At 47.8% G+C, this 23,040-nt stretch overlaps 1 protein-coding gene across 14 annotated transcripts in view; it reads left to right on the forward strand.

Annotated features, from left to right (window-relative positions):
- The window catches only part of PLEKHA7 (pleckstrin homology domain containing A7), a 273,292-nt gene that overhangs the window by 95,207 nt on the left and 155,045 nt on the right, over nucleotides 1-23,040 (forward strand). For all 14 annotated transcript variants that reach the window (XM_069738520.1, XM_069738522.1, XM_069738521.1 and 11 more), the window contains one exon: nucleotides 20,703-20,786. In XM_069738520.1, coding sequence (XP_069594621.1) covers nucleotides 20,703-20,786 — 84 coding nt within the window. The remainder of the gene's footprint in view (nucleotides 1-20,702; nucleotides 20,787-23,040) is intronic.

Here is a 23,040-nt window from a genome sequence, read left to right on the forward strand (position 1 = left end):
CAGTGACGAATCCACTGCGCGCACGTGAAGAAGCAGCGCGCGATCTGCGCTATTACCCCCTGTCATCGGTGGGGCGGCCATCTTCCTGGGGCCGCGCGTGCGCAGATGGAATGCTCTGCTGCACGGGGCTTCAGGAAAATGGCAGCGAGATGCAAACTCGGCTTTGGGAAAATGGCCGCCGCGATCTCTTCTGCGCACGCGCGGCATCCCGCGGCCATTTTCCTGAAGCCCCGTGCAGCAGAGCACTCAATCTGCGCACGCGCGGCCCCAGGAAGATGGCCGCCCCCACCGATGACAGGGGGTAATAGCGCAGATCGCGCGCTGCTTCTTCACGTGCGCGCAGTGGATTCGTCACTGCGACATGCGCACACCACTACGCCACCAACGGAAAGCTGGGGAAGAAAAGAGCGATGTCACCACGCCCACCTGACCAGACCAGCCTGATTGACAGGCGAAAACGGCGACTTTGGTAATGTATTTCTCAGCATAGGTGGGGAATCAGGGTACACTACATACACTATAGTAACGCACAGCGCAGGCCCTATTTAACAGTATTTATATCTCAATCTGAAAAAACGGGGTGAGAGGTTCCCTTTAAGGGGGCTAGTTGGTTTACTAAGATTGACCTTCAGGGGGCATATAATCTTGTTCGTATTAAGCAGGGTGATGAATGGAAACCTGCGTTTAATACGCCCGAAGGTCATTTTGAATATCTTGTGATGCCATTCGGGCTCTCTAATGCTCCATCTGTTTTTCAGTCCTTCATGCATGATATCTTCCGGACTTATCTTGATAAATTCTAGATTGTATATTTGGACAATATTTTGATTTTTTCCGATGATTGGGAGTCTCATGTGCAACAGGTCAGGATGGTGTTTCAGATCCTTCGTGACAATGCTTTGTTTGTGAAGGGGTCCAAGTGTCTCTTTGGGGTGCAGAAGGTTTCTTTTTTGGGCTTCATTTTTTCTCACTCATCTATGGAGATGGATCCGGCTAAGGTTCAGGCCATTCATGATTGGATTCAACCCTCATCCGTGAAGAGCCTTCAGAAATTTTTGGGTTTTGCTAATTTTTATCGCCGTTTCATTGCTAATTTCTCTAGCGTGGTTAAACCCTTGACCGATTTGACGAAGAAAGGCACTGATGTGGCGAATTGGTCCTCTGCAGCTGTCTCTGCCTTTCAGGAGCTTAAACGCCGATTTACTTCTGCTCCGGTGTTGCGCCAACCGGATGTTTCTCTTCCGTTTCAGGTTGAGATTGACGCTTCTGAGATTGGGGCAGGGGTCGTTTTGTCTCTGAGGGATCCTGTTGGTTCCTTGATGAAAACGTGTGCCTTCTTTTCTCGTAAGTTTTCGCCTGCTGAACGCAATTATGATGTCGGCAATCAGGAGTTGTTGGCTATGAAGTGGGCGTTTGAGGAGTGGCGACATTGGCTTGAGGGAGCTAAGCACCGTATTGTGGTCTTGACCGATCATAAGAATCTGATTTACCTTGAGTCTGCCAAACGGCTGAATCCTAGACAGGCTCGATGGTCCTTGTTTTTTTCCCGTTTTGATTTCGTAGTTTCGTAGTTTTGTATCTTCCGGGTTCTAAGAATATTAAGGCTGATGCCCTCTCTAGGAGTTATTTGCCTGATTTTCCTGAGGTCCTTGAACTGGTCGGCATTCTGAAAGAAGGGGTGGTCCTTTCTGCCATTTCCCCTGATTTACGACGGGTTCTTCAGGAATTTCAGGCTGACAGACCTGACCGCTGTCCAGTGGGGAAACTGTTTGTTCTTGACAGATGGACTAGTAGAGTGATTTCTGAGGTTCACTGTTCTGTGTTCTGTGTTGGCTGGTCATCCTGGTATTTTTAGGTACCAGAGGTTTGGTTGGTAGGTCCTTTTGGTGGCCTTCTTTGTCACGTGATGTGCGTTCTTTTGTGCAGTCCTGTGGGACTTGTGCGCGGGCCAAGCCTTGTTGTTCCCGTGCTAGTGGGTTGCTTTTGCCATTGCCAGTCCCTGAGAGGCCCTGGACGCATATTTCGATGGATTTTATTTCTGATCTTCCGGTTTCCCTGAAGATGTCTGTTATCTGGGTTGTTTGTGACCGGTTCTCTAAGATGGTTCATTTGGTGCCTTTGCCTAAATTGCCTTCCTCTTCAGATTTGGTTCCGTTGTTTTTTCAGCATGTGGTTCGTTTGCATGGTATTCCGGAGAATATTGTGTCCGACAGAGGTTCCCAGTTTGTTTCTAGGTTTCGGCGGGCCTTTTGTGCTAGGCTGGGCATTGATTTGTCTTTTTCTTCTGCATTTCATCCTCAGACAAATGGCCAAACCGAGCAAACTAATCAGACTTTGGAGACTTATTTGAGATGCTTTGTGTCTTCTGATCAGGATGATTGGGTGGCCTTCTTGCCATTTGCCGAGTTTGCCCTTAATAATCGGGCTAGTTTGGCTACTTTGGTTTCGCCTTTCTTTTGTAATTTTGGTTTTCATCCTCGTTTTTCTTCTGGGCAGGTTGAGCCTTCTGACTGTCCTGGTGTGGATTCTGTGGTTGACAGGTTGCAGCAGATTTGGGCTCATGTGGTGGACAATTTGGTGTTGTCTCAGGAGGAGGCTCAACGTTTTGCTAACCGTCGTCGGTGTGTTGGTTCCCGGCTTCGGGTTGGGGATCTGGTCTGGTTGTCTTCCAGTCATGTTCCTATGAAGGTTTCTTCCCCTAAGTTTAAGCCTCGGTTTATTGGTTCTTATAAGATTTCTGAGATTATTAATCCGGTGTCTTTTCGTTTGGCGCTTCCGGCCTCTTTTGCTATCCATAATGTCTTCCATAGATCTTTATTGCGGAAATATGTGGTGCCCGTTGTTCCCTCTGTTGATCCTCCGGCCCCTGTGTTGGTTGATGGAGAGTTGGAGTATGTGGTTGAGAAGATTTTGGATTCGCGTTTTTCGAGGCGGAGGCTTCAGTACCTTGTCAAATGGAAGGGTTATGGCCAGGAGGATAATTCTTGGGTTTTTGCCTCTGATGTCCATGCTGCTGATTTGGTCCGTGCCTTTCATCTGGCTCATCCGGATCGTCCTGGGGGCCCTGGTGAGGGTTCGGTGACCCCTCCTCAAGGGGGGTACTGTTGTGAATTCTGCTTTTGGGTTCCCTCCAGTGGTTGTAGGTGGGAATGCAGTTGTCTCTGAGTCGCAGTCCTGGCCAGGTGTTTCTGCTGATTGCAGTTCTGACTGGGATATTTAGGTGTGCAAGATTCATTAGTCCTTGCCAGTTGTCCATGGTTCTGGGAGGTTTTGGATCTTTGTCTGGTTCATCCAGCCTTGCTGCCATTTCAGCAAAGATAAGTGTCTGGTTTTTGTTTCTGTGGCACACATGCTGTGTGCTTAATAATTCTATGCTATTCATTTGTTTTCTCTTGTCCAGCTTAGATTGAGTCAGTGTTTTTCTTTGTCTTGCTGGATTCTCTGGAGTTGCAGATATACGCTCCACATCTTTAGTTAGATGGTGGAGTTTTTTGTATTTTCTGCTGTGGATATTTTTGGAAGGGTTTTAATACTGACCGCTTAGTATTCTATCCTATCCTTTCCTATTTTAGCTAGAGTGGCCTCTTTTGCTAAATCCTGTTTCCTGCCTGTGTGTGTCTTTTTCCTCTACTACTCACAGTCAATATTTGTGGGGGGCTGCCTATCCTTTGGGGTTCTGCTCTGAGGCAAGGTAGTATTCCTATTTTCATCTATAGGGGTATTTAGTTCTCCGGCTGTGTCGAGGTGTCTAGGATTTGTTAGGCACATCCCACGGCTACTTCTAGTTGCGGTGATAAGTTCAGGATTTGCGGTCAGTATAGTTTCCACCAACTCCAGAGAAAGTTCCATGCGGCTCCAAGGTCACCGGATCATAACAGAGGACCTCCATATCCCTCACGCCTGTATATACTGAGGACCTCCATATCCCTCACACCTGAATATACTGAGGACCTCCATATCCCTCACACCTGTATATACTGAGGACCTCCATATCCCTCACACCTGAATATACTGAGGACCCCATATCCCTCACGCCTGTATATACTGAGGACCCCATATCCCTCACACCTGTATATACTGAGGACCCCATATCCATCACACCTGAATATTCTGAGGACCTCCATATCCCTCACACCTGTATATACTGAGGACCTCCATATCCCTCACGCCTGTATATAATGAGGACCTCCATATCCCTCACGCCTGTATATAGTGATGACCTCCATATCCCTCACCCCTGTATATACTGAGGACCTCCATATCCCTCATACCTGAATATTCTGAGGACCTCCATATCCCTCACGCCTGTATATACTGAGGACCTCCATATCCCTCACGCCTGTATATAATGAGGACCTCCATATCCCTCACGCTTGTATATACTGATGACCTCGATATCCCTCACGCCTGTAAATACTGAGGACCTCCATATCCCTCACACCTGAATATACTGAGGACCTCCATATCCCTCACGCCTGTATATACTGAGGACCTCCATATCCCTCATGCCTGTATATACTGAGGACCTCCATATCCCTCACGCCTGAATATACTGAGGACCTCCATATCCCTCACGCCTGTATATACTGAGGACCCCATATCCCTCACGCCTGTATATAATGAGGACCTCCATATCCCTCACGCCTGTATATACTGAGGACCTCCATATCCCTCACACCTGAATATACTGAGGACCTCCATATCCCTCACACCTCTATATACTGAGGACCTCCATATCCCTCACACCTGTATATACTGAGGACCCCATATCCCTCACACCTGAATATACTGAGGACCCCATATCCCTCACACCTGAATATACTGAGGACCTCCATATCCCTCACACCTGAATATACTGAGGACCTCCATATCCCTCACACCTGTATATACTGAGGACCTCATATCCCCCACGCCATGGTGTAATTTCTGGAGGTTATATCAGTACTGGAGCGTTATAAGAGGGGCTGATATCGGTCACATAAGGTGTAATGTCTGGGGGTTATATCAGTACTGGAGTGTCAGGATTTCCCTGACCGCTGCCCCCAATTTGTCACGATTCACACCGTGACCGTCACCCCTACGTCACAGATCGGGGTGACTTTGGGCCAACAGACGGCTATCACATGTGCAGGGGGCTTATCTTAGTTATCCCTCCACTGCTAACAATGTGATGAAAAAACACCCACAAGGCTATTGACCTCTTAGTTTCCAGCAGGGGCTTATTTTAGGTATCCCACTGCTTTTCAATATACCACAAACTGCAGGGATTTATGTATATCCCGCTTACAGTTCCACTTAATACTTGCAGATCTCTGGCGCCCCCTTACTCTCAGGTCAGATTAGGTACTGCACCCTGGGTAATTGGTCGCCCGACAGGCTGCCTGCTATGTACTGGCTATTGGGCACGCTGCAGTGACGCGATAAACTACTCCCACTCAGGCAGGAACAATAATTAACACCGCAGTCGCTTCAGCATAACCCCAAAAGTCAGCACACTATCGCTGCCACCAGCTTCGATTAAACGGGTCCGAAGCTAACCCAACACAATAGTAGCGTATTTTCCTTCAGAAGACTTAGGGTAAGGTTTTTAGAGCATGGAGAATGAACTAACATATAATATTATATCCCATAAAAAATTAGGCAGTGCTTTATCAAAAATATTTTATAAAGATGTTACAAATGAGACAATTGCAAATATGTACAAGGGTAATTATGAAATAAACAGGGATTAAATGAGAAAAGTTAACACTCACATGTTCAAAGAATGGCAGGCAACCATACGTCCCAGCTCATTGGACGTGCGCAGGGCTCTTCCAGGAGAAGAAGCAAGCAAGCAGGAAGAATTAGAAGACCGAGCTGAGAGCCTGCCACAAACTTAAGACCTGCAGCTAGTTACATCACAGAAAGGCTGGCTTATCCAGACCCTCCTCTCTCTACATTCTGACTAAACTTTAAACTATTCTCTCTAATTTCTATAACTTCGCTACAAAACATGTCATAGTCATAACAAACCCATCATTCATCTCGGATTAACGTGGGCATTCTATCAAATATGTCCTATCTGGGATACATATTTACAGAGAAATCTTTACCAGATGGAGTTAGAAGCCCGTTTTTCGCGGAATGGTCCACCGAGTGCGACTAAGGATATATATTTTCGTGTTCGTAATGTAAACATTGTGCATAATATCTTACAAAAACCAAACAAAGAATCTTTCATGGATCCTAGAAGTTTCTAGTTCACTTATAGCTGGACAAGAGCTTGCACGGCAGGAAATGCCGGTCGTAAATACTTTTGGCGAGGGGTGATGGGGGATTTGGGAGTTGAAAGTCAGGAATTTGAAGCTACAAACTGTTGCAGCATCACTCCAAGAAGGGGGGCTTAGCCCACGCAGGCTAGCAAGAGAACTAACTTATGATATACATTTTCCTCACACTGGAGCATTATAAGAGGGGCTGATATCAGTCACATATGATGTAATGTCTGGGGTTATATCAGTACTGGAGCGTTATAAGAGGGGCTGATATCAGTCACATATGATGTAATGTCTTGGGTTATATCAGTACTGGAGCGTTATAAGAGGGGCTGATATCAGTCACATATGGTGTAATGTCTGGAGGTTATATCAGTACTGGAGTGTTATAAGAGAGGCTGATATCAGTCACATATGGTGTATTGCCTGGGGGTTATATCAGTACTGGAGCGTTATAAGAGGGGCTGATATCAGTCACATATGGTGTAATGTCTGGAGGTTATATCAGTACTGGAGCGTTATAAGAGGGGCTGATATCAGTCACATATGGTGTAATCTCTGGAGGTTATATCAGTACTGGAGCGTTATAAGAGGGGCTGATATCAGTACTGGAGCGTTATAAGAGGGGCTGATATCAGTACTGGAGCGTTATAAGAGGCTGATATCAGTCACATATGATGTAATGTCTGGGGGTTATATCAGTACTGGAGCGTTATAAGAGGCTGATATCAGTCACATACGGTGTAATGTCTGGGGTTATATCAGTACTGGAGCGTTATAAGAGGGGCTGATATCAGTCACATATGGTGTAATGTCTGGGGTTATATCAGTACTGGAGCGTTATAAGAGGCTGATATCAGTCACATATGATGTAATGTCTGGGGGTTATATCAGTACTGGAGCGTTATAAGAGGGGCTGATATCAGTCACATACGGTGTAATGTCTGGAGGTTATATCAGTACTGGAGCGTTATAAGGGGCTGATATCAGTCACATATGGTGTAATGTCTGGGGGTTATATCAGTACTGGAGCGTTATAAGGGGCTGATATCAGTCACATATGGTGTAATGTCTGGGGGTGGTACAAGAGAGTGGTACAAGATCAATGGGGAAAGGAGGTAGAGAGTGGTACAAGAACAGTGGGGAAAGGAGGTAGAGAGTGGTACAAGAACAGTGGGGAAAGGAGGTAGAGAGTAGTACAAGAACAATGGGGAAAGGAGGTAGAGAGTTGTTGTGAATTCTGTGGCTGAATTCACTCCTGTGGTCACAAGTGGTACTGCAGCTTCTGAGCTTCCTCCCTCAGGTGTTCTGGTGAGCTCGTTAGCTGCTTCATTACTTAACTCCGCCTGATGCTGCTATCCTTGCTCCTTGTCCATGTTTCAGTGTTGGATCTGAGCTTCTCCTGATTGTTCCTGTGACCTGCTGCTCTGTTTAGCTAAGTGCTTTTTGTTTTTTTGTTGCTTTTTTTCTGTCCAGCTTGTCTTTTGTTTTGCTGGAAGCTCTGAGACGCAAAGGGTGTACCGCCGTGCCGTTAGTTCGGCACGGTGGGTTTTTTTTGCCCCCTTTGCGTGGTTTTGCTTTAGGGTTTTTTGTAGATTGCAAAGTTCGCTTTACTGTCCTCGCTCTGTCCTAGAATATCGGGTCCCACTTTGCTGAATCTATTTCATCCCTACGTTTTGTCTTTTCATCTTACTCACAGTCATTATATGTGGGGGGCTGCCTTTTCCTTTGGGGAATTTCTCTGGGGCAAGTCAGGCCTATTTTTCTATCTTCAGGCTAGCTAGTTTCTTAGGCTGTGCCGAGTTGCCTAGGTAGTTGTTAGGCGCAATCCACAGCCGCTTTTAGTTGTGTTTAGGATAGGATCAGGTGTGCAGTCTACAGAGTTTCCACGTCTCAGAGCTCGTTCTTGTATTTTTGGGTATTTGTCAGATCACTGTGTGCGCTCTGATCGCTAAGCACACTGTGTTTCTGGATTGCCTTCATAACACCTGTCATTAGCAGACATAACAGTACAAGGAGCCAAACTAATGATTCTCAATAGAGGGAAAGAAAAAGTTCTGACATCATTTTTTTTTTTTTTTTTCTGCTCTGTGTTCACTTTTTTTTTTTCCCCTAGACATTTGGGTGATTCTGGACACAGGTGTGGACATGGATATTCAGGGTCTGTGCTCTTCAATGGATAATCTCGTTATAAATGTACAAAAAATTCAAGATACTATTGATCAGAAATCTATGTTAGAACCAAGAATTCCTATTCCTGATTTGTTTTTTTGGAGATAGAACTAAGTTTCTAAGTTTCAAAAATAATTGTAAGCTATTTCTGGCCTTGAAACCTCATTCTTCTGGTAATCCTATTCAACAGGTTTTGATTATTATTTCTTTTTTGCGCGGCGACCCTCAAGACTGGGCATTTTCTCTTGCGCCAGGAGACCCTGCATTGAGTAGTGTCAATGCGTTTTTCCTGGCACTCGGATTACTGTACGATGAGCCTAATTCAGTGGATCAGGCTGAGAAAAATTTGCTGGCTTTGTGCCAGGGTCAGAATGATATAGAAGTATATTGTCAGAAATTTAGGAAATGGTCAGTACTCACTCAGTGGAATGAATCTGCGCTGGCAGCTTTGTTCAGAAAGGGTCTCTCTGAGGCTCTTAACCCCTTCATGACCCAGCCTATTTTGACCTTAAAGACCTTGCCGTTTTTTGCAATTCTGACCAGTGTCCCTTTATGAGGTAATAACTCAGGAACGCTTCAACGGATCCTAGCGGTTCTGAGATTGTTTTTTCGTGACATATTGGGCTTCATGTTAGTGGTAAATTTAGGTCAATAAATTCTGCGTTTATTTGTGATAAAAACGGAAATTTGGCGAAAATTTTGAAAATTTCGCAATTTTCACATTTTGAATTTTTATTCTGTTAAACCAGAGAGATATGTGACACAAAATAGTTAATAAATAACATTTCCCACATGTTTACTTTACATCAGCACAATTTTGGAAACAAAATTTTTTTTTGTTAGGAAGTTATAAGGGTTAAAATTTGACCAGCGATTTGTCATTTTTACAACGAAATTTACAAAACCATTTTTTTTAGGGACCACCTCACATTTGAAGTCAGTTTGAGGGGTCTATATGGCTGAAAATACCCAAAAGTGACACCATTCTAAAAACTGCACCCCTCAAGGTACTCAAAACCACATTCAAGAAGTTTATTAACCCTTCAGGTGCTTCACAGCAGCAGAAGCAACATGGAAGGAAAAAATGAACATTTAACTTTTTAGTCACAAAAATTATCTTTTAGCAACAATTTTTTTATTTTCCCAATGGTAAAAGGAGAAACTGAACCACGAAAGTTGTTGTCCAATTTGTCCTGAGTACGCTGATACCTCATATGTGGGGGTAAACCACTGTTTGGGCGCACGGCAGGGCTTGGAAGGGAAGGAGCGCCATTTGACTTTTTGAATCAAAAATTGGCTCCACTCTTTAGCGGACACCATGTCACGTTTGGATAGCTCCTGTGTGCCTAAACATTGGCGCTCCCCCACAAGTGACCCCATTTTGGAAACTAGACCCCCCAAGGAACTTATTTAGATGCCTAGTGAGCACTTTAAACCCTCAGGTGCTTCACAAATTGATCTGTAAAAATGAAAAAGTACTTTTTTTCACAAAAAATTTCTTTTCGCCTCAATTTTTTCATTTTCACATGGGCAGTAGGATAAAATGGATCATAAAATTTGTTGGGCAATTTCTCCCGAGTACGCCGATACCTCATATGTGGGGGTAAACCACTGTTTGGGCACTCGGCAGGGCTCAGAAGGGAAGGCGCGCCATTTGACTTTTTGAATGGAAAATTAGCTCCAATTGTTAGCGGACACCATGTCGCGTTTGGAGAGCCCCTGTGTGCCTAAACATTGGAGCTCCCCCACAAGTGACCCCATTTTGGAAACTAGACCCCCCAAGGAACTTATCTAGATGCATATTGAGCACTTTAAACCCCCAGGTGCTTCACAGAAGTTTATAACGCAGAGCCATGAAAATAAAAAATAATTTTTCTTTCCTCAAAAATGATTTTTTAGCCTGGAATTTCCTATTTTGCCAAGGATAATAGGAGAAATTGGACCCCAAATATTGTTGTCCAGTTTGTCCTGAGTATGCTGATACCCCATATGTGGGGGTAAACCACTGTTTGGGCGCACGGCAGGGCTCGGAAGGGATGGCACGCCATTTGGCTTTTTAAATGGAAAATTAGCTCCAATCATTAGCGGACACCATGTCACGTTTGGAGAGCCCCTGTGTGCCTAAACATTGGAGATCCCCCAGAAATGACACCATTTTGGAAACTAGACCCCCAAAGGAACTAATCTAGATGTGTGGTGAGGACTTTGAACCCCCAAGTGCTTCACAGAAGTTTATAACGCAGAGCCATGAAAATAAAAAAAATAAATTATTTTCTCAAAAATGATCTTTTAGCCTGCAATTTTTTATTTTCCCAAGGGTAACAGGAGAAATTTGACCCCAAAAGTTGTTGTCCAGTTTCTCCTGAGTACGCCGATACCCCATATGTGGGGGTAAACCACTGTTTGGGCACATGCCGAGGCTCAGAAGTGAAGTAGTGACGTTTTGAAATGCAGACTTTGATGGAATGCTCTGTGGGCGTCACGTTGCGTTTGCAGAGCCCCTGATGTGGCTTAACAGTAGAAACCCCCCACAAGTGACCCCATTTTGGAAACTAGACCCCGAAAGGAACTTATCTAGATGTGTGGTGAGCACTTTGAACCCCCAAGCGCTTCATAGAAGTTTATAATGCAGAGCCGTGAAAATAATAAATACGTTTTCTTTCCTCAAAAATAATTATTTAGCCCAGAATTTTTTATTTTCCCAATGGTTACAGGAGAAATTGGACCCCAAAAGTTGTTGTCCAGTTTCTCCTGAATACGCTGATACCCCATGAGTGGGGGTAAACCACTGTTTGGGCACACGTCGGGGCTCAGAAGGGAAGTAGTGACTTTTGAAATGCAGACTTTGATGGAATGGTCTACGGGTGTCACGTTACGTTTGCAGAGCCCCTGGTGTGCCTAAACAGTAGAAACCCCCACAAGTGACCCCATTTTAGATACTAGACCCCCCAAGGAACTTATCTAGATATGTGGTGAGCACTTTGAACCCCCAAGTGCTTCACAGACGTTTACAACGCAGAGCCGTGAAAATAAAAAATCATTTTTCTTTCCTCAAAAATTATGTTTTAGCAAGCATTTTTTTAGATTCACAAGGGTAACAGGAGAAATTGGACCCCAGTAATTGTTGCGCAGTTTGTCCTGAGTATGCTGGTACCCCATATGTGGGGGTAAACCACTGTTTGGGCACACGTCGGGTCTCAGAAGTGAGGGAGCACCATTTGACTTTTTGAATACGAGATTGGCTGGAATCAATGGTGGCGCCATGTTGCGTTTGGAGACCCCTGATGTGCCTAAACAGTGGTAACCCCTCAATTCTAACTCCAACCCTAACCCCCCCACACCCCTAACCCTAATCCCAACTGTAGCCATAACCCTAATCACAACCCTAACCGCAACACACCCCTAACCACAACCCTAACCCCAACACACCCCTAACCCTAACCACAACCCTAATTCCAACCCTAACCCTAAGGCTATGTGCCCACGTTGCGGATTCGTGTGAGATATTTCCGCACCATTTTTGAAAAATCCGCGGGTAAAAGGCACTGCGTTTTACCTGCGGATTTTCCGCGGATTTCCAGTGTTTTTTGTGCGGATTTCACCTGCGGATTCCTATTGAGGAACAGGTGTAAAACGCTGCGGAATCCGCACAAAGAATTGACATGCTGCGGAAAATACAACGCAGCGTTTCCGCGCGGTATTTTCCGCTCCATGGGCACAGCGGATTTGGTTTTTCATATGTTTACATGGTACTGTAAACCTGATGGAACACTGCTGCGAATCCGCAGCCAAATCCGCACCGTGTGCACATAGCCTAATTCTAAAGGTATGTGCACACGCTGCGGAAAACGCTGCGGATCCGCAGCAGTTTCCCATGAGTTTACAGTTCAATGTAAACCTACGGGAAACAAAAATCGCTGTACACACGCTGCGGAAAAACTGCACGGAAACGCAGCGGTTTACATTCCGCAGCATGTCACTTCTTTTGTGCGGATTCCGCAGCGGTTTTACAACTGCTCCAATAGAAAATCGCAGTTGTAAAACCGCAGTGAAATGCGCAGAAAAAAACGCGGTAAATCCGCCATAAATCCGCAGCGGTTTAGCACTGCGGATTTATCAAATCCGCAGCGGAAAAATCCGCAGAGGACCAGAATACGTGTGCACATACCGAAACCCTAGCCCTAACCCTACCCCTAGCCCTAACCCTACCCCTAGCCCTAACCCTAGCCCTAACCCTACCCCTAACCCCTACCCCTAACCCTACCCCTACCCCTAACCCTACCCCTAACCCTACCCCTAACCCTACCCCTAACCCTACCCCTAACCCTACCCCTACCCCTACCCCTAACCCTATTCTAACATTAGTGGAAAAAAAAAAATTTCTTTATTTTTTTATTGTCCCTACCTATGGGGGTGACAAAGGGGGGGGGGTCATTTATTATTTTTTTTATTTTGATCACTGAGATATAATCTATCTCAGTGATCAAAATGCACTTTGGAACGAATCTGCCGGCCGGCAGATTCGGCGGGCGCACTGCACATGCGCCCGCCATTTTGGAAGATGGCGGCGCCCAGGGAGAAGACGGACGGGACCCCGGCTGGATCGGTAAGTATGATGGGGTGGGGGGGGACCACGGGGGGGGGGATCGGAGCGCGGGAGGGGTGGAACGGAGCACGGGGGGGCTGGAATGGAGCACGGGGGGGCTGGAACGGAGCACGGGGGGGTGGAACGGAGCACCGGGGGGTGTGGATCGGAGTGCAGGGGGGGTGATTGGAGCACGGGGGGGGTGATTGGAGCACGGGGGGAGCGGACAAGAGCACGGGGGGGAGCGGAGCACTGGACGGAGGGGAGCCGGAGCAGTGTACCGGCCAGATCGGGGGGCTGCGGGGGCGATCGGTGGGGTGGGGGCACACTAGTATTTCCAGCCATGGCCGATGATATTTCAGCATCGGCCATGGCTGGATTGTAATATTTCACCCGTTATAATAGGTGAAATATTACAAATCGCTCTGATTGGCAGTTTCACTTTCAACAGCCAATCAGAGCGATCGTAGCCACGAGGGGGTGAAGCCACCCCCCCTGGGCTAAACTACCACTCCCCCTGTCCCTGCAGATCGGGTGAAATGGGAGTTAACCCTTTCACCCGGCCTGCAGGGACGCGATCTTTCCATGACGCCGCATAGGCGTCATGGGTCGGATTGGCACCGACTTTCATGACGCCTACGTGGCGTCATGGGTCGGGAAGGGGTTAAGGATGTCATGGTGGGATTTCCTATGCCTGCTGGTTTGAATGAGTCTTTGTCTTTGGCCATTCAGATCGGTCGACGCTTGCGCGAGCGTAAATCTGTGCACCATTTGGCGGTACTGCCTGAGGTTAAACCTGAGCCTATGCAGTGCGATAGGACTATGACTAGAGTTGAACGGCAAGAACACAGACGTCTGAACAGACTGTGTTTCTACTGTGGTGATTCCACTCATGCTATTTCTGATTGTCCTAAGCGCACTAAGCGGTCCGCTAGGTCTGCCGTCATTGGTACTGTACAGTCCAAATTCCTTCTGTCCATTACCTTAATGTGCTCTTTGTCATCGTATTCTGTCATGGCGTTTGTGGATTCAGGCGCTGCCCTGAATCTGATGGATTTGGATTATGCTAAACGTTGTGGATTTTTCTTGGAGCCTTTGCAGTGTCCTATTCCGTTGAGAGGAATTGATGCTACACCTTTGGCCAAGAATAAGCCTCAGTACTGGGCCCAGCTGACCATGTGCATGGCTCCTGCACATCAGGAAGTTATTCGCTTTTTGGTACTGCATAATTTGCATGATGTGGTCGTGTTGGGGTTGCCATGGCTACAAACCCATAATCCAGTATTGGATTGGAACTCTATGTCGGTAACCAGCTGGGGTTGTCAGGGAGTACATGGTGATGTTCCATTTTTGTCTATTTCGTCATCCACCCCTTCTGAGGTCCCAGAGTTCTTGTCTGACTTTCAGGATGTATTTGAAGAGCCCAAGTCCGATGCTCTACCTCCGCATAGGAATTGTGATTGTGCTATCAATTTGATTCCTGGTAGTAAATTCCCTAAGGGTCGTTTATTTAATTTGTCCGTGCCTGAACACACCGCTATGCGCAGTTATGTGAAAGAATCCCTGGAGAAGGGACATATTCGCCCATCGTCATCACCATTGGGAGCAGGGTTCTTCTTTGTAGCCAAGAAGGATGGTTCGCTAAGACCGTGTATTGATTACCGCCTTCTTAATAAGATCACTGTTAAGTTTCAGTATCCCTTGCCATTGATATCTGACTTGTTTGCTCGGATTAAGGGGGCTAGTTGGTTTACTAAGATTGATCTTCGTGGTGCGTATAATCTGGTGAGAATCAGGCAGGGAGATAAATGGAAAACGGCATTTAATACGCCCGAGGGTCATTTTGAGTATCTGGTGATGCCGTTCGGACTTGCCAATGCTCCATCTGTTTTTCAGTCTTTTATGCATGACATTTTCCGTGAGTATCTGGATAAATTCCTGATTGTTTACTTGGATGACATTTTGATCTTCTCAGATGATTGGGAGTCTCATGTGAAGCAGGTCAGAATGGTTTTCCAGGTACTGCGTGCTAATTCCTTGTTCGTGAAGGGATCAAAGTGTCTCTTCGGTGTGCAGAAAGTTTCATTTTTGGGGTTCATCTTTACCCCTTCTACTATCGAGATGGATCCGGTTAAGGTCCAAGCCATCCAGGATTGGACTCAGCCGACATCTCTGAAAAGTCTGCAGAAATTCCTGGGCTTTGCTAATTTTTATCGTCGCTTCATCTGTAATTTTTCTAGCATTGCCAGACCATTGACCGATTTGACCAAGAAGGGTGCTGATTTGGTTAATTGGTCTTCTGCTGCCGTGGAAGCTTTTCAGGAGTTGAAGCGTCGTTTTTGTTCTGCCCCTGTGTTGTGTCAACCAGATGTTTCTCTTCCGTTCCAGGTCGAGGTTGATGCTTCTGAGATTGGAGCAGGGGCGGTTTTGTCACAGAGAGGTTCTGATTGCTCAGTGATGAAACCTTGTGCTTTTCCAGGAAGTTTTCGCCCGCTGAGCGTAATTATGATGTGGGCAATCGAGAGTTGCTGGCCATGAAGTGGGCATTCGAGGAGTGGCGTCATTGGCTTGAAGGAGCTAAGCATCGCGTGGTGGTATTGACTGATCATAAGAACCTTACTTATCTCGAGTCTGCCAAGCGCTTGAATCCTAGACAGGCCCGTTGGTCGTTATTTTTTGCCCGCTTCGACTTTGTGATTTCGTACCTTCCGGGCTCTAAAAATGTGAAGGCGGATGCTCTGCCTAGGAGTTTTGTGCCCGACTCTCCGGGTTTATCTGAGCCAGCGGGTATCCTCAAGGAAGGAGTCATTGTGTCTGCCATCTCTCCTGATTTGCGGAGAGTGTTGCAGAAATTTCAGGCTAATAAACCTGATCGTTGTCCGGCCGAGAAACTGTTCGTCCCTGATAGGTGGACTAGTAAAGTTATCTCTGAACTTCATTGTTCGGTGCTGGCTGGTCATCCGGGAATCTTTGGTACCAGAGAGTTAGTGGCTAGATCCTTCTGGTGGCCATCTCTGTCACGGGATGTGCGTGCTTTTGTGCAGTCCTGTGGGATTTGTGCTAGGGCTAAGCCCTGCTGTTCACGTGCCAGTGGGTTGCTTTTGCCCTTGCCGGTCCCGAAGAGGCCTTGGACACATATTTCGATGGATTTCATTTCTGACCTTCCCGTTTCTCAAAAGATGTCGGTCATTTGGGTGGTCTGTGATCGCTTTTCTAAAATGGTCCATCTGGTGCCCTTGGTTAAATTGCCTTCCTCCTCTGATTTGGTGCCTTTGTTCTTCCAGCATGTGGTTCGTTTGCATGGCATTCCTGAGAATATTGTTTCTGACAGAGGTTCCCAGTTTGTTTCAAGGTTTTGGCGAGCCTTTTGTGGTAGGATGGGCATTGACCTATCTTTTTCCTCGGCCTTCCATCCTCAGACTAATGGCCAGACCGAACGAACCAATCAGACCTTGGAAACATATCTGAGATGTTTTGTTTCTGCTGACCAGGATGATTGGGTGTCCTTTTTGCCGTTGGCTGAGTTCGCCCTTAATAATCGGGCCAGCTCGGCTACCTTGGTTTCTCCATTTTTTTGCAATTCTGGGTTCCATCCTCGTTTCTCTTCAGGACAGGTTGAGTCTTCGGACTGTCCTGGTGTGGATTCTGTGGTGGATAGGTTGCAGCAGATCTGGACTCAGGTAGTGGACAATTTGATCTTGTCCCAGGAGAAAGCTCAACTTTTCGCTAATCGCAGACGCCGTGTGGGTCCCCGACTTCGTGTTGGGGATCTGGTTTGGTTATCTTCTCGTCATGTTCCTATGAAGGTTTCCTCTCCTAAATTTAAACCTCGTTTTATTGGTCCTTATAGGATTTCTGAGGTTCTCAATCCTGTGTCTTTTCGTTTGACCCTCCCAGACTCCTTTTCCATACATAATGTATTCCATAGGTCGTTGTTGCGGAGATACGTGGCACCTATGGTTCCATCTGTTGAGCCTCCTGCCCCGGTTTTGGTGGAGGGGGAATTGGAGTATATTGTGGAGAAGATTTTGGATTCTCGTGTTTCTAGACGGAAACTCCAGTATCTGGTTAAATGGAAGGGTTATGCTCAGGAAGATAATTCCTGGGTTTTTGCCTCTGATGTTCATGCTTCCGATCTTGTTCGTGCCTTTCATGCGGCTCATCCTGGTCGGCCTGGGGGCTCTGGTGAGGGTTCGGTGACCCCTCCTCAAGGGGGGGGGGTACTGTTGTGAATTTTGTGGCTGAATTCACTCCTGTGGTCACAAGTGGTACTGCAGCTTCTGAGCTTCCTCCCTCAGGTGTTCTGGTGAGCTCGTTAGCTGCTTCATTACTTAACTCCGCCTGATGCTGCTATCCTTGCTCCTTGTCCATGTTTCAGTGTTGGATCTGAGCTTCTCCTGATTGTTCCTGTGACCTGCTGCTCTGTATAGCTAAGTGCTTTTTGCTTTTTTGTTGCCTTTTTTCTGTCCAGCTTGTCTTTTGTTTTGCTGGAAGCTCTGAGACGCAAAGGGTGTACCGCCGTGCCGTTAGTTCGGCACGGTGGGTTTTTTTTGCCCCCTTTGCGTGGTTTTGCTTTAGGGTTTTTTGTAGACTGCAAAGTTCGCTTTACTATCCTCGCTCTGTCCTAGAATATCGGGCCCCACTTTGCTGAATCTATTTCATCCCTACGTTTTGTCTTTTCATCTTACTCACAGTCATTATATGTGGGGGGCTGCCTTTTCCTTTGGGGAATTTCTCTGGGGCAAGTCAGGCCTATTTTTCTATCTTCAGGCTAGCTAGTTTCTTAGGCTGTGCCGAGTTGCCTAGGTAGTTGTTAGGCGCAATCCACAGCCGCTTTTAGTTGTGTTTAGGATAGGATCAGGTGTGCAGTCTACAGAGTTTCCACGTCTCAGAGCTCGTTCTTGTATTTTTGGGTATTTGTCAGATCACTGTGTGCGCTCTGATCGCTAAGCACACTGTGTTTCTGGATTGCCTTCATAACACCTGTCATTAGCAAACATAACAGAGAGTGGTACAAGAACAGTGGGGAAAGGAGGTAGAGAGTAGTACAAGAACAGTGGGGAAAGGAGGTAGAGAGTGGTACAAAAACAATGGGGAAAGGAGGTAGAGAGTGGTACAAGAACAATGGGGAAAGGAGGTAGAGAGTGGTACAAGAACAGTGGGGGAAGGAGGTAGAGAGTACTACAAGAACAGTGGGGAAAGGAGGTAGAGAGTGGTACAAGATCAATGGGGAAAGGAGGTAGAGAGTGGTACAAGAACAGTGGGGAAAGGAGGTAGAGAGTGGTACAAGAACAATGGGGAAAGGAGGTAGAGAGTACTACAAGAACAGTGGGGAAAGGAGGTAGAGAGTGGTACAAGATCAATGGGGAAAGGAGGTAGAGAGTGGTACAAGATCAATGGGGAAAGGAGGTAGAGAGTGGTACAAGAACAGTGGGGAAAGGAGGTAGAGAGTGGTACAAGATCAATGGGGAAAGGAGGTAGAGAGTGGTACAAGAAGAGTGGGGAAAGGAGGTAGAGAGTGGTACAAGAACAATGGGGAAAGGAGGTAGAGAGTGGTACAAGAAGAGTGTGGAAAGGAGGTAGAGAGTGGTACAAGAACAATGGGGAAAGGAGGTAGAGAGTGGTACAAGAACAATGGGGAAAGGAGGTAGAGAGTGGTACAAGAACAGTGGGGAAAGGAGGTAGAGAGTGGTACAAGAACAATGGGGAAAGGAGGTAGAGAGTGGTACAATAACAGTGGGGAAAGGAGGTAGAGAGTGGTACAAGAACAGTGGGGAAAGGAGGTAGAGAGTGGTACAAGAACAGTGAGGAAAGGAGGTAGAGTGGTACAAGAACAGTGGGGAAAGGAGGTAGAGAGTGGTACAAGAAGAGTGGGGAAAGGAGGTAGAGAGTACTACAAGAACAGTGGGGAAAGGAGGTAGAGAGTGGTACAAGATCAATGGGGAAAGGAGGTAGAGAGTGGTACAAGAAGAGTGGGGAAAGGAGGTAGAGAGTGGTACAAGAACAATGGGGAAAGGAGGTAGAGAGTGGTACAAGAAGAGTGGGGAAAGGAGGTAGAGAGTGGTACAAGAACAATGGGGAAAGGAGGTAGAGAGTGGTACAAGAACAATGGGGAAAGGAGGTAGAGAGTGGTACAAGAACAATGGGAAAAGGAGGTAGAGAGTGGTACAAGAAGAGTGGGGAAAGGAGGTAGAGAGGGGTACAAGAACAGTGGGGAAAGGAGGTAGAGAGTGGTACAAGATCAATGGGGAAAGGAGGTAGAGAGTGGTACAAGAACAGTGGGGAAAGGAGGTAGAGAGTGGTACAAGAACAGTGGGGAAAGGAAGTAGAGAGGGGTACAAGATCAATGGGGAAAGGAGGTAGAGAGTAGTACAAGAACGATGGAGAAAGGAGGTAGAGAGTAGTACAAGATCAATGGGGAAAGGATGTAGAGAGTAGTACAAGATCAATGGGGAAAGGGGACAGGATGTAGAGAGTGGTACAAGAACAATGGAGAAAGGAGGTAGAGTAGTACAAGAACAATGGGGAAAGGAGGTAGAGAGTGGTACAAGAACAATGGAGAAAGGAGGTAGAGAGTAGTACAAGAACAATGGGGAAAAGAGGTAGAGAGTGGTACAAGAACAGTGGGGAAAGGAGGTAGAGAGTGGTACAAGAACAGTGGGGAAAGGAGGTAGAGAGTGGTACAAGAACAGTGGGAAAGGAGGTAGAGAGTGGTACAAGAACAGTGGGGAAAGGAGGTAGAGAGTAGTACAAGATCAATGGGGAAAGGAGGTAGAGAGTTGTTATGACCTGGTGGTTAGGAGCACCCGGAATGACCTGATAGTTAAACCTCATACAGGACGAGCTCTGGGATGTGGGAGCTCTGCTGACCGCAAGCCCTAATCTTATCTCACACACTAGAAATAGCCGTGGAGCGCTCCTGACCAGACCTAGGCGCCTCGTCACAGCCTAAGAACTATCTAGCCCTAGAGATAGAAAATAAAGCCTACCTTGCCTAAGAGAAATACCCCAAAGGTAAAGGAAGCCCCCCACATATATTGACTGTGAGTAAAGATGAAAGTCAAACGCAGAAATGAAACAGGTTTCAGCAAAGGGAGGCCAGACTTACTAAATAGACAGAGGATAGGAAAGGTAACTTTGCGATCAGCACAAAAACCTACAAAAGACCACGCAGAGTGTGCAAAAAAGACCTCCGCACCGACTCACGGTTCGGAGGGGCCACTCTGCATCCCAGAGCTTCCAGCTAGCAAGACAAAATCATGAAAACCAGCTGGACAAGAAAACAGTGAACAAATAATGACTATCAGGAACTTAGCTTCTGCTGCAGGAGTAGACAGGTCACCAGAGAGATCCAGGAGCGAACTGAAGCAATGCAAAAACATTGACAGCTGGCATGGAGTAACGATCTGAGTGGAGTTAAATAGAGCAGCCAACCAAAGGATAAACCACGTCACCTGTGTAAGGAACCTCAGAAGCAGCAGCTTCACTCAAAGCCACCAGAGGGAGCCCATGGACAGAACTCGCCAAAGTACCATTCACGACCACAGGAGGGAGCTCGACAACAGAATTCACAACAGAGAGTAGTGCAAGAACAATGGGAAGAGGATGTAGAGTGGTACAAGAAGAATGGGGAGAGGATGTAGAGAGCGGTACAAGAGAATAATTTTTTTTGTACTTTTTTTCCTCTTCAGCCACAACCAGCAAACGACGTCATTCAGACACCCAGAATCGGGCGAGGTTTCTCCAGAGAATGCAGAGTTCATTCTCCGTGACCAGTGAGTATTTCCTCCTGTGGATCATATTCATGTCTCTCTGGGACCCAAAAGAAAGCTCTGGAGGATAACGCATGATGTAACAGCAGAATAGTGAGTACAGCTCTAGAGGTGACTGGAGGATAACACATGATGTAACAGCAGAATAGTGACCGCAGCTCTGGATGTGACTGGAGGATAAGGCATGATGTAACAACAGAATAGTGACTGCAGCTCTGGAGGATAAGACCCGACATAACAGCAGAATAGTGACTGCAGCTCTGGAGGATAAGACCCGACATAACAGAATAGTGACTGCAGCTCTGGAGGATAAGACCCGACATAACAGCAGAATAGTGACTGCAGCTCTGGAGGTGACTGGAGGATAAGACCCGATGTAATAACAGAATAGTGACCTCAGCTCTGGAGGATAAGACCCGACATAACAGCAGAATAGTGACTGCAGCTCTGGAGGATAAGACCCGACATAACAACAGAATAGTGACTGCAGCTCTGGAGGATAAGACCCGACATAACAGCAGAATAGTGACTGCAGCTCTGGAGGTGACTGGAGGATAAGACCCGATGTAATAACAGAATAGTGACCTCAGCTCTGGAGGTGACTGGAGGATAAGGCATGATGTAACAGTAGAATAATGACTGCAGCTCTGGAGGTGACTGGAGGATAAGGCATGATGTAACAGTAGAATAATGACTGCAGCTCTGGAGGTGACTGGAGGATAAGACATGATGTAACAGCAGAATAGTGAGTGCAGCTCTGGAGGTGACTGGATGTTAAAGGAGATTTACACGTCAGGACCATGTGGCCGCTGTGTGTGCGCTGTGCTGCCCTGTTCTATGATTGTAGTGACCGCTCCGCGCTCTGATGCCGCCTTTCTTATTTTAATAACTTCATCTGACTAGGTCTAGCCTATAGGAGTCATTCAGTCCCATGTAAGTGAAGCCTAGAGCGCAGCGCCCTCACTGCAGACATTCTCCCGGGCAGAGCGCAGCGCCCTCACTGCAGACATTCTCCCGGGCAGAGCGCAGCGCCCTCACTGCAGACATTCTCCCGGGCAGAGCGCAGCGCCCTCACTGCAGACATTCTCCCGGGCAGAGCGCAGCGCCCTCACTGCAGACATTCTCCCGGGCAGAGCGCAGCGCCCTCACTGCAGACATTCTCCCGGGCAGAGCGCAGCGCCCTCACTGCAGACATTCTCCCGGGCAGAGCGCAGCGCTCTCACTGCAGACATTCTCCCGGGCAGAGCGCAGCGCCCTCACTGCAGACATTCTCCCGGGCAGAGCGCAACGCCCTCACTGCAGACATTCTCCCGGGCAGAGCGCAGCGCCCTCACTGCAGACATTCTCCCGGGCAGAGCGCAGCGCCCTCACTGCAGACATTCTCCCGGGCAGAGCGCAGCGCCCTCACTGCAGACATTCTCCCGGGCAGAGCGCAGCGCCCTCACTGCAGACATTCTCCCGGGCAGAGCGCAGCGCCCTCACTGCAGACATTCTCCCGGGCAGAGCGCAGCGCCCTCACTGCAGACATTCTCCCGGGCAGAGCGCAGCGCCCTCACTGCAGACATTCTCCCGGGCAGAGCGCAGCGCCCTCACTGCAGACATTCTCCCGGGCAGAGCGCAGCGCCCTCACTGCAGACATTCTCCCGGGCAGAGCGCAGCGCCCTCACTGCAGACATTCTCCCGGGCAGAGCGCAGCGCCCTCACTGCAGACATTCTCCCGGGCAGAGCGCAGCGCCCTCACTGCAGACATTCTCCCGGGCAGAGCGCAGCGCCCTCACTGCAGACATTCTCCCGGGCAGAGCGCAGCGCCCTCACTGCAGACATTCTCCCGGGCAGAGCGCAGCGCCCTCACTGCAGACATTCTCCCGGGCAGAGCGCAGCGCCCTCACTGCAGACATTCTCCCGGGCAGAGCGCAGCGCCCTCACTGCAGACATTCTCCCGGGCAGAGCGCAGCGCCCTCACTGCAGACATTCTCCCGGGCAGAGCGCAGCGCCCTCACTGCAGACATTCTCCCGGGCAGAGCGCAGCGCCCTCACTGCAGACATTCTCCCGGGCAGAGCGCAGCGCCCTCACTGCAGACATTCTCCCGGGCAGAGCGCAGCGCCCTCACTGCAGACATTCTCCCGGGCAGAGCGCAGCGCCCTCACTGCAGACATTCTCCCGGGCAGAGCGCAGCGCCCTCACTGCAGACATTCTCCCGGGCAGAGCGCAGCGCCCTCACTGCAGACATTCTCCCGGGCAGAGCGCAGCGCCCTC

The sequence above is a fragment of the Ranitomeya imitator genome, chromosome 9 (assembly GCF_032444005.1).
Source record: "Ranitomeya imitator isolate aRanImi1 chromosome 9, aRanImi1.pri, whole genome shotgun sequence".
Classification (NCBI taxonomy): Eukaryota; Metazoa; Chordata; class Amphibia; order Anura; family Dendrobatidae; genus Ranitomeya; species Ranitomeya imitator.